General features: G+C 38.7%; 1 protein-coding gene across 3 annotated transcripts in view; it reads left to right on the plus strand.

The window, feature by feature from the left end:
- Nucleotides 1–10,779: 10,779 nt before the first annotated feature.
- Nucleotides 10,780–15,280, plus strand: part of LOC124556680 (R3H domain-containing protein 4-like) — a 113,217-nt gene continuing 108,716 nt past the window's right edge. For all 3 annotated transcript variants that reach the window (XM_047130646.1, XM_047130647.1, XM_047130648.1), the window contains exon 1: nt 10,780–11,035. In XM_047130646.1, coding sequence (XP_046986602.1) covers nt 10,968–11,035 — 68 coding nt within the window. In that variant the 5' untranslated portion in view covers nt 10,780–10,967. The remainder of the gene's footprint in view (nt 11,036–15,280) is intronic.

The raw sequence follows: 15,280 nt of genomic DNA on the forward strand, positions 1-15,280 counted from the left end.
TGTGACACTGTTCCACTGCCACCAGGAAAGGAGGCATGCAAACATCATACACAACCAAGGTCATCATAGATCTGCAGCATCCTTCTTTACCAGCTGATCCAGAGGGCAAGGAAGCTGTCTCTGTATAACCATCTGCACTCTCAACAACAACAGGAATAGAACAACTGAAGCACCACCAGCAGAAGAAGAGGAAACAACTGCAAGTGAAATGTGTAGTGTAACAAGCAGGCGAAAAATAGTGCCACCATCCCATCTGAAGGATTTTTTAATGTCAGGCCCAAAGAGGAGGAAACCACCACATTAAATAGAACTAAATGTTAAACAGTATTTCATCAAAATATACAATCCATAAAGAATAAAGATCAGGAACTAGAATATGTATAACCGAACATTGGTGGTAGGAAGATGAAATTGTATATTTTGCATTATCATCATATGATATGGCCTGTTCCTATAATAGAAATGTGAAAAAAAGTTGTTGTTGTTGTTGTTGTGGTCTTCAGTCCTGAGACTGGTTTGATGCAGCTCTCCATGCTACTCTATCCTGTGCAAGCTTCTTCATCTCCCAGTAACTACTGCAACCTACATCCTTCTGAATCTGCTTCGTGTATTCATCTCTTGGTCTCCCTCTACGATTTTTACCCTCCATGCTGCCCTCCAATACTAAATTGGTGATCCCTCGATGTCTCAGAACATGTCCTACCAACCGATCCCTTCTTCTAGTCAAGTTGTGCCACAAGCTCCTCTTCTCCCCAATTCTATTCAGTACCTCCTCATTAGTTATGTGATCTACCCATCTAATCTTCAGCATTCTTCTGTAGCACCACATTTAAAAAGCTTCTATTCTCTTCTTGTCCAAACTATTTATCGTCCATGTTTCACTTCCATACATGGCTACACTCCACACAAATACGTTCATAAACGACTTCCTGACACTTAAATCTATACTCGATGTTAACAAATTTCTCTTCTTCAGAAACGCTTTCCTTGGCATTGTCAGTCTACATTTTATGTCCTCTCTACTTCGACCATCATCAGTTATTTTGCTCCCCAAATAGCAAAACTACTTTACTACTTTAAGTGTCTCATTTCCTAATCTAATTCCCTCAGCATCACCCGAGTTAACTCGACTACATTCCATTATCCTCGTTTTGCTTTTGTTGATGTTCATCTTACATCCTCCTTTCAAGACACTATCCATTCCGTTCAGCTGCTCTTCCAAGTCCTTTGCTGTCTCTGACAGAATTACAACGTCATTGGCAAACCTCAAAGTTTTTATTTCTTCTCCATGGATTTTAATACCTACTCCGAATTTTTCTTTTGTTTCCTCCACTGCTTGCTCAATATAAAGATTGAATAACATCGGTGAAAGGCTACAACCCTGTCTCACTCCCTTCCCAACCACTGCTTCCCTTTCGTGTCCCTCAACTCTTATAACTGCCATCTATTTTCTGTACAAATTGTAAATAGCCTTTCGCTCCCTGTATTTTACCCCTGCCACCTTCAGAATTTGAAAAAGCGTATTCCAGTCAACATTGTCAAAAGCTTTCTCTAAGTCTACATATGCTAGAAACGTAGGTTTGCCTTTCCTTAATCTAGCTTCTAAGATAAGTCGTAAGGTCAGTATTGCCTCACGTGTTCCAATATTTCTACGGGATCCAAACTGATCTTACCCGAGGTCGGCTTCTACTAGTTTTTCCATTCGTCTGTAAAGAATTCGCGTTAGTATTTTGCAGCCGTGACTTATTAAACTGATAGTTCGGTAATTTTCACATCTGTCAACACCTGCTTTCTTTGGGATTAGAATTATTATATTCTCCATGAAGTCTGAGGGTATTTCACCTGTCTCATACATCTTGCTCACCAGATGGTAGAGTTTTGTCAGGACTGGCTCTCCCAAGGCCGTCAGTAGTTCTAATGGAATCTTGTCTACTCCCGAGGCCTTGTTTCGACTCAGATCTTTCAGTGCTCTGTCAAACTCTTCACACAGTATCATATCTCCCATTTCATCTTCATCTACATCCTCTTCCATTTCCATATTATTGTCCTCAAGTACATCGCCCTTTTATAGACCCTCTATATACTCCTTCCACCTCTCTGCTTTCCCTTCTTTGCTTAGAACTGGGTTTCCATCTGAGCTCTTGATATTCATACAAGTGGTTCTCCTTTCTCCAAAGGTCTCTTTAATTTTCCTGTAGGCAGTATATATCTTACCCCTGGTGAGACAAGCCTCTACATCCTTACATTTGTCCTCTAGCCATCCCTGCTTAGCCATTTTACACTTCCTGTCGATCTCATTTTTGAGACGTTTGTATTCCTTTTTGCCTGCTTCATTTACTGCATTTTTATATTTTCTCCTTTCATAAATTAAGTTCAATATTTCTTCTGTTACCCAAGGATTTCTAGCAGCCCTCGTCTTTTTACCTACTTGATCCTCTGCTGCCTTCACTACTTCATCCCTCAAAGCTACCCATTCTTCTTCTACTGTATTTCTTTCCCCCATTCCTGTCAATTGTTATGCTCTCCTTGAAACTCTGTACAACCTCTGGTTCTTTCAGTTTATGCAGGTCCCATCTCCTTAAATTCCAACCTTTTTGCAGTTTATTCAGTTATAATCTACAGTTCATAACCAATAAATTGTGGTCAGAGTCCACATCTGCCCCTGGAAATGTCTTACAATTTAAAACCTGGTTCCTAAATCTCTGTCTTACCATTATATAATCTATCTGATACCTTTTAGTATCTCCAGGGTTCTTCCATGTATACAACCTTCTTTTATGATTCTTGAACCAAGTGTTAGCTATGATTAAGTTGTCCTCTGTGCAAAATCCTATTAGGCGGCTACCTCTTTCATTTCTTCTCCCCAACCCATATTCACTTACTACGTTTCCTTCTCTCCCTTTTCCTACTACCGAATTCCAGTCACCCATGACTATTAAATTTTCGTCTCTCTTCACTATCTGAATAATTTCTTTTATTTCATCATACATTTCATCAATTTCTTCGTCATCTGCAGAGCTAGTTGGCATTTAAACTTGTACTAGTGTGGCCACAATAATGCATTCACTATGTTGTTGGTAGTAGCTTACCCGCACTCCTATTTTTTTATTCATTATTAAACCTACTCCAGCATTACCCCTATTTGATTTTGTATTTATAACCCTGTATTCGCCTGACCAAAACTCTTGTTCCTCCTGCCACCGAACTTCACTAATTCCCACTATATCTAACTTTAACCTTTCCATTTCCCTTTTTAAATTTTCTAACCTACCTGCCCGATTAAGGGATCTGACATTCCACACTCCGATCCGCAGAATGCAGGTTTCCTTTCTCCTGATAACGACGTCCTCCTGAGTAGTCCCCACCCAGAGATCCAAATGGGGGACTATTTTACCTATGGAATATTTTACCCAACAGGACGCCATCATCATTTAACCATACAGTGAAGCTGCATGCCCTCTGGAAAAATTACGGCCGTAGTTTCCCCTTGCTTTCAGCCGTTCGCAGTACCAGCACAGCAAGGCCGTTTTGGTTAGTGTTACAAGGCCAGATCAGTCAATCATCCACACTGTTGCCCCTGCAACTACTGAAAAGGCTGCTGCCCCTCTTCAGGAACCACACGTTTGTCTGGCCTCTCAACAGATACCTCTCCGTTGTGGTTCCTCCTACGGTACGGCTATCTGTATCGCTGAGGGATGCAAGCCTCCCCACCAACGGCAAGATCCATGGTTCATGGGGGGGGGGGGGTGAAAAAAGTATTACATTTAAAATCAGAAAAGACCTTGTAGCACTGATTGAAGGCAAACATTCTGAATTATCAGCAGTTGAAATATCAAAAAAGAGCATATACAAAAAAATTAATTGTATTTTCTTTGTATAGATCCCCTAATGGTAATACAGGCATTTTTTTCTCAAAACTCAATCAGAGCTTGGACGAGGCATAGCTAGTCCCAAAATTAACATTCTCATATATGGGGACTTAAATATCAACACATGGAATCAGATGATATTAGTAGTACATACTTGAATATCCTCTGCAGCTATGGTATAACATCACTTGTGAACTGTCCAGCTAGAGTGACTAAACAATCTTCCTCAATAACAGACAACGTGGCAACAGACATAGAAAGAAAGCACCGCAGGTTACTTGTTCAAGATATAGGCCTATCAGATCACCTCTGTCTGATATTAAAAACAAATATTTATATAGAAAAGTCTGACAAACTGAAAGCATACAAAAGTGTCCTCTCAGAACCAAACCTATGTCTGCTCTCATTCCAGCTACAACATGAAAAATGGAAGTGTATGCAGAAACAAATGTAAACAAAATGTTTAATAAGTTCATGACAATATTTAAACTAAAACTTGAGGAAGCATTCTCCAAAACATTGCATTCCATTGGAGCATAAAAAAAACCTATATGGTTGACTGGAGGTATCAAAAAATCGTCTGAAACTCTAAGGTATCTTACATCCATCGAAAATAACCAGACTGACCCAGCCTCTTCAGAATTTTACAATAATTACAAGAGAAATTATAGAAAGGTAAAGGTAATTACAAAAAAAAACTTGCAAACAGTAAAACATTAATGAAGGCAAATGACTAAAGCAAAGAAATCTAGAACATAATCAAACAGGAGACAGCAAATGTTGGACCAACACACCTGGAAACACAGATTAAAAACAAATATGTGCAAATCAGCAACCCAAAGGAGCTAGCAAACTTCGTGAATGAATACTTCAGCGGCATCGCTAAGAAACTGCAAGAGAAATTTTCAGACTCATGTGTTCTACACCACCAGGACCAGTTACCACACTCAGTGGCACTCCTTCCACCAACAGAGAAACAGGTGGCACTGGTAATACACCAATTAAACAATAAAACATCCACAGCGTTAGATGAGAGCCCAGTCAGCGGCCTTAAGAAATGTATAAACAACACAAAAAACCTTAAAAACAATAATTAATGTATCTTTCAGATCCGTCTGCTTCCCTGAATACCTGAAAAAAGCAAAAGTAATACCAATAATAAGAAATGGTGATCCAGAAAACAATTTCTTTATTATCTCCCATTTCCAAAACAACAGAAACCATGATGAAAAATTGACTAATGAAGTATGTATCTAAATACAACCTCTTATGCAATGAACAATTCGGTTTCAAGCTCACAAGAAGTACACAGCCAGTTATAGCACAGTTTACTACAGTTGTACTTGAAGTCTCAGACAAGGGACGGCATTTTTTTGGATCTATCAAAGGCATTCCACACAACTGAGCACAGAATTTTACATAAAATATTAGGAATAAGGGTATGGCACAGAATTGGTTTAAGTCATATTTGGAAACTCATGTGCAAAGAGTTGAAGTCTTACATATTTCGGAAAGACTAGTGGTAAATCACTTATCAGATCCTAAATATATTAATATAGGTGTTGCCCAGAGAAGTGTATTGCGCCCAATGCTCTTCCTTATATATATATATATATATATATATATATATATATATATATATATGATTTTCCGCAGAGTGTCAGATTTGGAGGAAAGATACTATTTGCTGATGACAGCACTGTGGTGATTACAGACAAAAATTTAACTCGGTTTGCAGAAAAAGCCAATGAAGCTCTCACAGACGTTCATAACTGGTCATTAAGGAATAGAGTAACTTTAAATTTGAGAAAGACAAACGGTATAAACTTCCGTGAAAATTTTGGCAAAGAAGCTATCCTCGGCATATTATGCCCTGCGAATCAGTGCACCTGTGTGCAACACTTCACGCTTCAAAGTAGCCTAGTTTGGATATATTAATTCAGTCCTCAATTATGGGATAATATTTAGGGTAATAAGTGCTGGAACATACAGACTGATTTCAAGATACATAGTATGAATAGTAACAAATATCCACAGCTCCTGGTCTCTGTTGTGGGTTGGCAGGAGAGCCAACACTGGGTACTAGAGGAAGCCGAAAGGCACGCGTTTTAGCTCACACAGGCTGGCGTGAGGTCTGGAACAGGACAAGGAAATTAGACTTTAGAAAAACGGACGTAGCTGATGGAATACTTAACTTTAATCCATTAATGATGAGCGTCGCTCTTGACTGTACATGATTCATAATATCAATAGTAACTGAGCATGGCACCTTGGTAGGTCGTAGCAAATGACGTAGCTGAAGGCTATGCTAACTATCGTCTCGGCAAATGAGAGCGTATTTTGTCAGTGAACCATCGCTAGCAAAGTCGGTCGTACAACTGGGGCGAGTGCTAGGAAGTCTCTCTAGACCTGCCGTGTGGCGGCGCTCGGTCTGCAATCACTGATAGTGGTGACACGCGGGTCCTACGTATACTAACGGACCGCGGCCGATTTAAAGGCTACCACCTAGCAAGTGTGGTGTCTGGCGGTGATGCCACAGTCTCGCTGTAGCATTCTTGCTTCCTGAGCACGAGGTTCCAGGTTCGATTCCCAGCGGGGTCAGATATTTTCACCTGCCTCGAGATGACTGGGTGTTGTTGTGTCGTCTTCATTATCATCATTCATCTCCATTACGGTTGGAGGAAGGCAATGGCAAACCACCTCGTCTAGGACCTTGCCTAGCACAGAGGTGTCTCCTGCATCATCCCCTATGCTCTGTCAAGGAGTATGGGACTTCATGATCTTCAATAGTAACTGTAATGGGCAATAGTAGCTTAATGGGGCACACTGTAAACATTTATTCAAAAAGCTAGAAATTCTGACAGTTCCTTGAAAATACATCTATTAAAACATCATGTATATAAGAAAAAAATCTTAATCTTCCACCACAAACAGTACAATACATGACCATGGAACCAAACTCAGACAGTGTTTACATCCAAACAGAAGAAACCTGTCAATATCTCAGTATAGTGTATTAACTATCGAATAAAATTCTACAACAGACTGCCACAAGAAATAAAAGATGCACATGATCCCCACACCTTTAGCTACTAAACTGTAAATGAATATTTAAAAAAATTATAGATTGTAACTTAATTTCATAAACATTGCACTATGTAAAAATTGTGTGATCTGATTAGAAAAGTAGAACCAAGTAAACTACTCTAAGAGGAATGTTTTCACTAATAATTGAACAGAAATAATTGTACAAAGATTTGACGTCATCTATAGAATGTATATTGTTCTGTGGATAAATGAATCAATCAATCAGTCAAAAAATAGTAAGAAATTAAGAATACCCTATGTGTGTAGAATAAAGGCCTGTCCACACGCAACGATCTGTCTGCTCTAATGTCTGCGCACATCACATCTGCGCAGACAGATCGTTGCGTGTGGACAGAAGATTTGCACCAATCTGAGGTGTGTGCAAAACTGGAAGTTGGAGTTGGAGGTTTGAGCGAAACCTCTCAAATCTGTGGGTTCGAACCACATCTGCGCAGACAAGTTGGAGCGTGTAGACAGGAGATCGCTGCAAATCTGGCGCGATACAGCTGTTTGCTCAGTCTAGTGTTTGTATATGTGCGCACAGGGCATTAAAATGGCGGATACTCGTCAGTGTTTTCGAGAGTTTGTAAGTGAATTCATTGAAATATATAGAAACCACCCATGTTTGTGCAAGATTAACAGTAAAAAATATAGTGACCGAGGCAAAAAGACAGCAGCATACAATGCTCTAATTGAAAAATTGCGGGCCGTTGACGACTCGGCAAACAGAGAAACGGTAATAAAAAAAATAATTTCGTTGCGAACTGGCGAAATTATTTACGGATGGATGTCGAAACTTATAATTATCTCTTAAAGCTTGTAACCCCTCATATTATGAGAAAAAAATCTTGTATGAGAAGGGCAACTTCTCCTCATGAACGGCTGGCGGTAACATTAAGATTCCTAGCAACAGGAAGCAGCTACAAGGATTTGGAATTTTCAACTGTAATATCGAAACAAGCGTTGAGTGAAATAATACCCAACACATGTGAAGCTATTTACGCTGTCCTGAAGGATGGGTTCATGGAGGCAAGACAAGTAAATTAAGTCTGTCAGCGAACTGTTTACCGAAAAGAGTTATCCAGAGTTCAGAAATCTAGAAGATCTGGTGTAGGAGCAGATCACGTATACCAGCCAACTTTATGTTATTTTGATCTGCTTGGCTTTCTTAGTGATCAAGAAACGCCAAGACCAAGCAGGAGTACAATTGAAGATGAAATTGGAGTGTCACTGTGCGAGGAAATGGAACACGAGGTAATGTAAAACAAAACAGGTTCGCCCTGCAACTCTCGCAGTAAATTTACGTGAGAAAACTGCTTTCGCTTTAGCAGCCACTGTCTACACCATTTTGACCGCTTTCTCTGTTTCCTGCGGTTGGTCTGAATGTTTTTTGCAACACAAGTTGCGAACACAGACCACAACAGAACTTCCTACATTTCTATATTTCAAAATAACTGATTTAAATTTTTGACGTTTACGGGGAGCGTAGTCGCTTGCCACTGATATTTCATTTCTACACCGACAGATGGCGAGCGAGTAGTAGATTGGGGTTTGTGTCGTGTGAACACTAGACTTGGCCTCTGTTTCTATGTTTCGATACAGTGTATCGATACGTGGAACTGTTTCAGTGTTTCGGTACGGCTGTGGTTCACTGTTTCGAAACAGTGGTGTTTCATTCCGCCCCTGTTTCGGATAACCGCACCAGATTCTATCTCGAGCCAGACACAGAAACTGTATCGTTGTTTCAAAATAAGGCTGTTTCAGTCCACCTGTGCTGGGAACGGACTAATTGTATCGAAACAGTGGTGTTTCATTCCGCTCTGTGTCGGACGAGATTCGGGCTCGGCACAGGTACTGAAACACAACATGCCACTTCATGAAACACTTTCAAGAGTGTCGAAATCATTTTGACAAGCAACAGAATGAAGCTTAAGATATCCGAAAATAAAGCTACGTTTCTAGCTGACTGTCCTATTACGAAATGGAGTAACATCTGCTTTATAAACACTAACCAAACAATAAAACAACACCGACTATTCACATTCAAAATAATAAATATGTGAAAATCATTCGATTAAATTACACTTTTCTATGACATACGCTTCTCTGGTCATGTACAGCAATCATATTAAGAAACGCAAGCAAGCCTACAACATTTTGAATATAAAAAAAAGCGTAGAGTGACAGTTATTAGACATATACATAAATTTGATGTAGGTATAATTGCAAGCAATCTGTTTGACACATCTCTTATAGTGTAATGGTGAACGGGAAGGGCTGGGAAGCATGGTGAATTTATAGTAACGGTTCGAAACACCTTGAAAGACAAAATTTTTTTCTGTTATATTTTGTTATTTATTCGAATTATTTGGCGTTATTTGTGAGTCTATAGTCACTGTGCCTATTATCCACAATGATTCCCTTTGTGTGCATGGAAATTAGCACAGGATGGGTATATTAGCCATACTAGCGGAATGTGGGAATCCGAGTAGCATATCCGTTATTTCTGCAGTTCGCTCCCATCTCCAGTACCGTTCGTGGTGGTTCTTCTGTCTTCAGCTACGGCTGTCCTCAGCCAATTGAAAAGTATGAAAGTCACACGACAGTGACGACACGAAAGCAGCGCATTTGCTACATGAAATACGAAACTGCCGAGACGCCCAAGTGATAGTTTCATACTTTCCGCGAAATGATTAGTGCTCTCGCACCTCATTTGTGTTTATATGGACATACTTATCCAGAAGACATTCAAGATGATAAAATGTGTAGGTTTATTAGATTACAAAACACAAACTGTTTCACTGTTTCGAAACAGCGTATCGAAACATTACATTGCACTGTTTCATTTGTTTCGAAACAGTTAAGTGTTTCAGTTTGCCCATCTCTAGTGAACACATCACATTTGCGGCGATCTTTTGCACGTACAGACATCTGCGCCGATGTCTGCGCAGACAGATCGTTGCGTGTGGACCGGACTTATTGAAAAACAATCAATAAATTAGAGCGGAACTTTTTGTCAACAAGAATTTTTTCGTCTAATAATATAGGCTACATGTATAAACAAAATGAATACTTCTTGTCTGAATGTTTCTGTTGTTCATTTCCCCCAAGATTGCACTTCACATTCAACTGCACGACACACTACTGAAGCAAGGCTTGTAATGGAACAAGAGGAGTCAGAGATCCATGCGAATGTCTCGCAGTATTGGATTTCTGGGATATAAATAAATAAATAAAGAAGTGATACGATGAAATGCTGTACATATATACTTGTTAGAGAGCTAGGTGGCACAGTGGTTTGCACATTGGACTCGTCTTCGGGACGACGGTTCAAACCTGCGTCTAGCGATCTCAGATTTATTTTTTCCGTGATTTCCCTAAATCGCTCCAAACGAATGCCGGGACGGTTTTTTTTGAAAGGGCACGGCCGATATCCTTCCCCATCCTTGACACAATCCGAGCTTGTACTTCGTCGCTAATGACCTCGATGTCGACGGGGCGTTAAAACCCAATCTTTCTTCCGTTTTATATACCTGTTGTGGTTTTGTGTGTAAATTGAAATCTGCAGTATTGTAGTCATCTTGTACTGACGTTTGTAATATGCTTATATGTGTTTCTATAGCTTGTCGTGCCCAATACCAGTTTGTAGTATGATAAAAATAAATAAATAAATAAAATATTACCACTACTTTTCCAACTGAAGCAATGGGCTCTCATACCTCTGGATTCAACTTCGTCTGCAGGTACCAAGATATTTATGGTCATGAACAAAGATTAAAAACTCTGAAAAATATAAACGCTTTTTATTCAACATCCGCTGTTCATGAACTAAGTACATGCATTTTTATTTCTCGAAAACTGAACAATATTAATTGTATATGAAACGACATGAATCTTTGGTGTCAACTGCTCAATAACACCGATGTTGATAAACAGGTTGCAGTAACTTGGATACTCTCCGTTCTGCTAGGAAAAGGAACGAGATATACTATTGGTGTTTAGTGGAAGGAAATGGGTGTAATTAAAAAGAATGATAGTAAAGTCAGCATATTTTCACCAACATCGGATGATTCATTGCAGTAAGTTGAATGTTTATAAAATTATTTTAAATGATAGTTTGTTGTTATAGAGGTAGAGATCGTCATAGAAGCCACTGGAGTTCAGTTTCGAAGTCGTAATGCAGTATTTACCTTTTTTTTCCTTCCAGGATCGTAGTAGAACTTGAGCGTTCAATCTGTTTTCATTCTCATTTAAATTTACATTGAAACAATTTCTTGGAGCTCAGTTGATTATTATTATACTCAGTGTCAACTGGAGGCCTCTCGGGCCAATACAAATATTGGTGGCCCCTTTTTTTCCGTACACTTATAAAAAAAAATCTTTGAAGTACCTACAAAGCTTTCGTTCTATACTATAAAAGATGACACAGTGGGTTCTTTTTCTTTAAAAGAAAAAGTTACGCGGTGTGTGTGCGTGTGTGTGTGTGTGTGTGTGTGTGTGTGTGTGTAGGAACCTAATGCTAGATTAAAATTTAACTTATTTCATGATAACTTGGTGAATATATTTGAAAACTGTTTCCCTAAGAAAACAGTAAAACATGGCTGTAAGTAACCATTTAAAAAGCCAAGGCTTACTAAAGGGATAAAAAATCTTGTAAACAGAACAGGGAAAAGTATCTTATAGCTGGAAGGAGTAATAATCCATAAACAGTCAAACTTTTTAAAAACTACTGCATTGTATTAAGAAAAGTTAAAAATCCAGAAGTATGTGCTTTATGTCTGAGATTTGTACCTCTTATAATAAAATTAAAACAGTTTGGAATATTGTTAAAAGGGAAATGACAACTGAGAGCACAGGAAGACCATATTTCTATCACACTCAATGAAGAGTTTATGAAAAGTCAGAAGTAGAAAATATTTTAATAGGCTAACCGTTTTAAGAGTTGTGGAGAAAATGGGATCCAGCCCACCTCTTGTACTGAAATTAGGAAAAAAATAAATTCACTCAAAACTGAAAGTTTGCATGGAATTCATGGCATTTCCAACAGAGTACTAAAAGCTTGTTCCCAACAGATAAGAAGTAGGCCTATTCTCAGCCAGATATGTAGTAGCTCACTGTAGCTGACTGAAACAGGGCATTTTTCCAGATATACTGGAGTATGCCACTGTTAAAGCATTGCATAAAAATGGGGGCAGGTCCTATTGCCAACACTGCCCAATCTCAGCTTTATCCAAAATTCTTGAGAAAGTGACGTATTCAAGAGTAGCTTCACATATTTGTAAAACTAAAATACAAACAAAATGTTGGTTTTTCAGAAAGGCTTTTCAACAGAAAATGCTAGCTATACTTTCATTGATCAGGTATTAAATGCTCTGAATACCTGAACATATCCCACTGGGATATTTTGCAGTCTCTCAAAGGCTTTTGACTGTACGAATCATGAAATTCCTCTGGAGAAGTTAAGTAATGTGGTATGAGTGGGATGGTGCACAAATGGTTTAATTCATATTTAACTGGAAGAGTGCAGAAGGTTGAAATTAACAGTACAGATAGTCTGCAGAAATTGAGTCCTCTAACTGGGGAGGTATCAGGAATGGTGTCCCAAAGAGTTGTCCTGGGTTCCTTATTATTCTTTTTTATATATATATATATATATATATATATATATATATATATATATATATATATATATATATAAACTTGGCACTCTACATTCATTAAAATGCAAAGTTAGTTATTTTTTCTGATGGTACAAGTATAGTAACCCCACTGAACAAACAAACAAACAAGAATTACCTGAGGAAATTGCAAACAATTTATAATCATTCTCTGCAAATGAACTTTCACTTAATTTTGAGAAAACACAGTATATATAATTATGTACAGTAAAGAGTATAACACCATTCATAAATATAGATCTTGAACATTGTTGCTAAGGCAGAGTATTCAAAATTTCTGGGTATTTACATTGATGAGAAATTGAATTTGAAGAAACACACTGCTGATCTGCTGGAACGGTTAGGTTCAGCTACTTACGTTATTAGGATTATTGCAGATATAGGTGATAAACATATCAGTAAATTAGCCTATTATGTCTATTTTTGTTCACTGCTGTCGTAAGATATCAAATTTTGGGGTAATTCCTCAATAAGTGAAAAATTATTCATTGCACAAGAGCGTGTAATCAGAATAACAGCTGGAGTCCACCCAAGATCACCTTGCAGACGTTTATGTAAGGAACTCGGGATATTCCGAGTAGTAGTAGGTGGCTTACAAAACACTCGTTCGACCTATACTTGAGTATTGCTCATCAGTGTGGGATCCGTACCAGATCGGTCTGACGGAGGAGATAGAGAAGATCCAAAGAAGAGCGGCGCGTTTCGTCACAGGGTTATTTGGTAACCGTGATAGCGTTACTGAGATGTTTAATAAACTCAAGTGGCAGACTCTGCAAGAGAGGCGCTCTGCATCGCGGTGTAGCTTGCTCGCCAGGTTTCGAGAGGGTGCGTTTCTGGATGAGGTATCGAATATATTGCTTCCCCCTACTTATACCTCTCGAGGAGATCACGAATGTAAAATTAGAGAGATTAGAGCGCGCACGGAGGCTTTCAGACAGTTGTTCTTCCCGCGAACCATACGCGACTGGAACAGGAAAGGGAGGTAATGACAGTGGCACGTAAAGTGCCCTCCGCCACACACCGTTGGGTGGCTTGCGGAGTATAAATGTAGATGTAGATACGTATACTCAGTTATAAAATTAATAACCCATCCCAGTTCAAAAGTAATAGTGAAGTGCATAGCTACAACACTAGAAGAAAGGATGATCGTCAGAACTATTCTGGGTTAAATCTGACTTTGGCACAGAAAGGTGTGAATTATGCTGCCACAAAAAAATCTTTGGTCATTTTCCAAACTAGTGTGTGTGTGTGTGTGTGTGTGTGTGTGTGTGTGTGTGTGTGTGTGTGTGTGTACACACACTGACATGCTGCACATTACTACGAAAAGTAGTTTTCATGATCTACAGAACAAGTATTAATGTAATGTAAACAGAAACGAAATTTATCACAGTGCAGTAGTGAGAAGTTGCAATCATTTTATGTATTTATTCATTCATTTGTCCTTTGACCATTTGATGTGGTGGTATTGTACAATGCACACATAAGGGAAATAATATAAGCACATATGGAAAATTCTGAGAAAGATCTATGGGCCAGTTCAGAGACAGGGGATCTGGATAAAGAGACCAACAAGGATTTGTACAAACAGGCAGAGACAATTACAGACAATATCAGAAAAAGGAGGACAAAATTCTATGGGCACATTCATAGGATGAATGAAAATAGGCTGACCAAGAAGATTTTTAACATAGTGGTGTCAAATAAGGTAAAAACTAACTGGGTAAAGGAAACCATGGAAGACCTCAAAAATCTAAACATCTCCACAGAAGAAATATCAAACACAGGAAAATACAGAGCAAAAATCAACAAACAGAAATTCGAAGAAACACCAAAAGAGAAGAAATCAGGAAAGAAGTGGACAGAAGAGAGGAAGAAGAAACACAGTCAATTTATGAGAGGTTTTTGGGAAGAGAAAAGAGAGAGACAGAAAAAAGTGCCATGAATTTGAAATGTACCATATTGTCATTGTGAATATTGTTTTTTAACACTCTCCTTAATGGGGAATTAACGATGATGATAATAATAATAATAATAATATAAGCACATATGGCATTGTCAAAGGAACCATCCCAGCATTCGCCTTAGCAGTTTGGGAGAACTGTGGAGAACCAAGTCAGGCTGGCTGAACAGGACACAAACTTCTCTCCTCCCAAATGCGAGTCCAGTGTGTTAACACTGGAAAGGAAACCACATTTACCTAGTATACAATGAGCTAACATCATGCACAGGAAGTACAATCAGTGAAATAACTCAAACTTGAAACTTTGCTGTATTACACTTCTGAAAAACTGTAAGCAAAAGAATACATAATAGAACAACTGCCAATATGATGTCCATCAAAACTAGTCTTACAACAACTTCCCTTCCATGAAGAGCTGTATTGCAGTGAATCTGAGACAGGAAACCAGCAACAGAAACATTGTTTTTCAGACACATGTAGAGCATAGATGGTACGTCTGTTAACAGATTAAAAAGTACCTGACAATGAGGGCCTAATATTTCTGTAAGCCAATGTGTTCGCTGTAGAAACACTTGTCAAAATAAATGTTTTTAACTCTGCTGTAAGTGTTGTCCTTCTCCAGCCACTTTACGTGCATTCGCCGTGTGTTATAAAGAATGACACAAAAGTGGTTTTCATGTCTTTGG

The sequence above is a fragment of the Schistocerca americana genome, chromosome X (genome assembly GCF_021461395.2).
Source record: "Schistocerca americana isolate TAMUIC-IGC-003095 chromosome X, iqSchAmer2.1, whole genome shotgun sequence".
In the NCBI taxonomy this organism is placed as follows: Eukaryota; Metazoa; Arthropoda; class Insecta; order Orthoptera; family Acrididae; genus Schistocerca; species Schistocerca americana.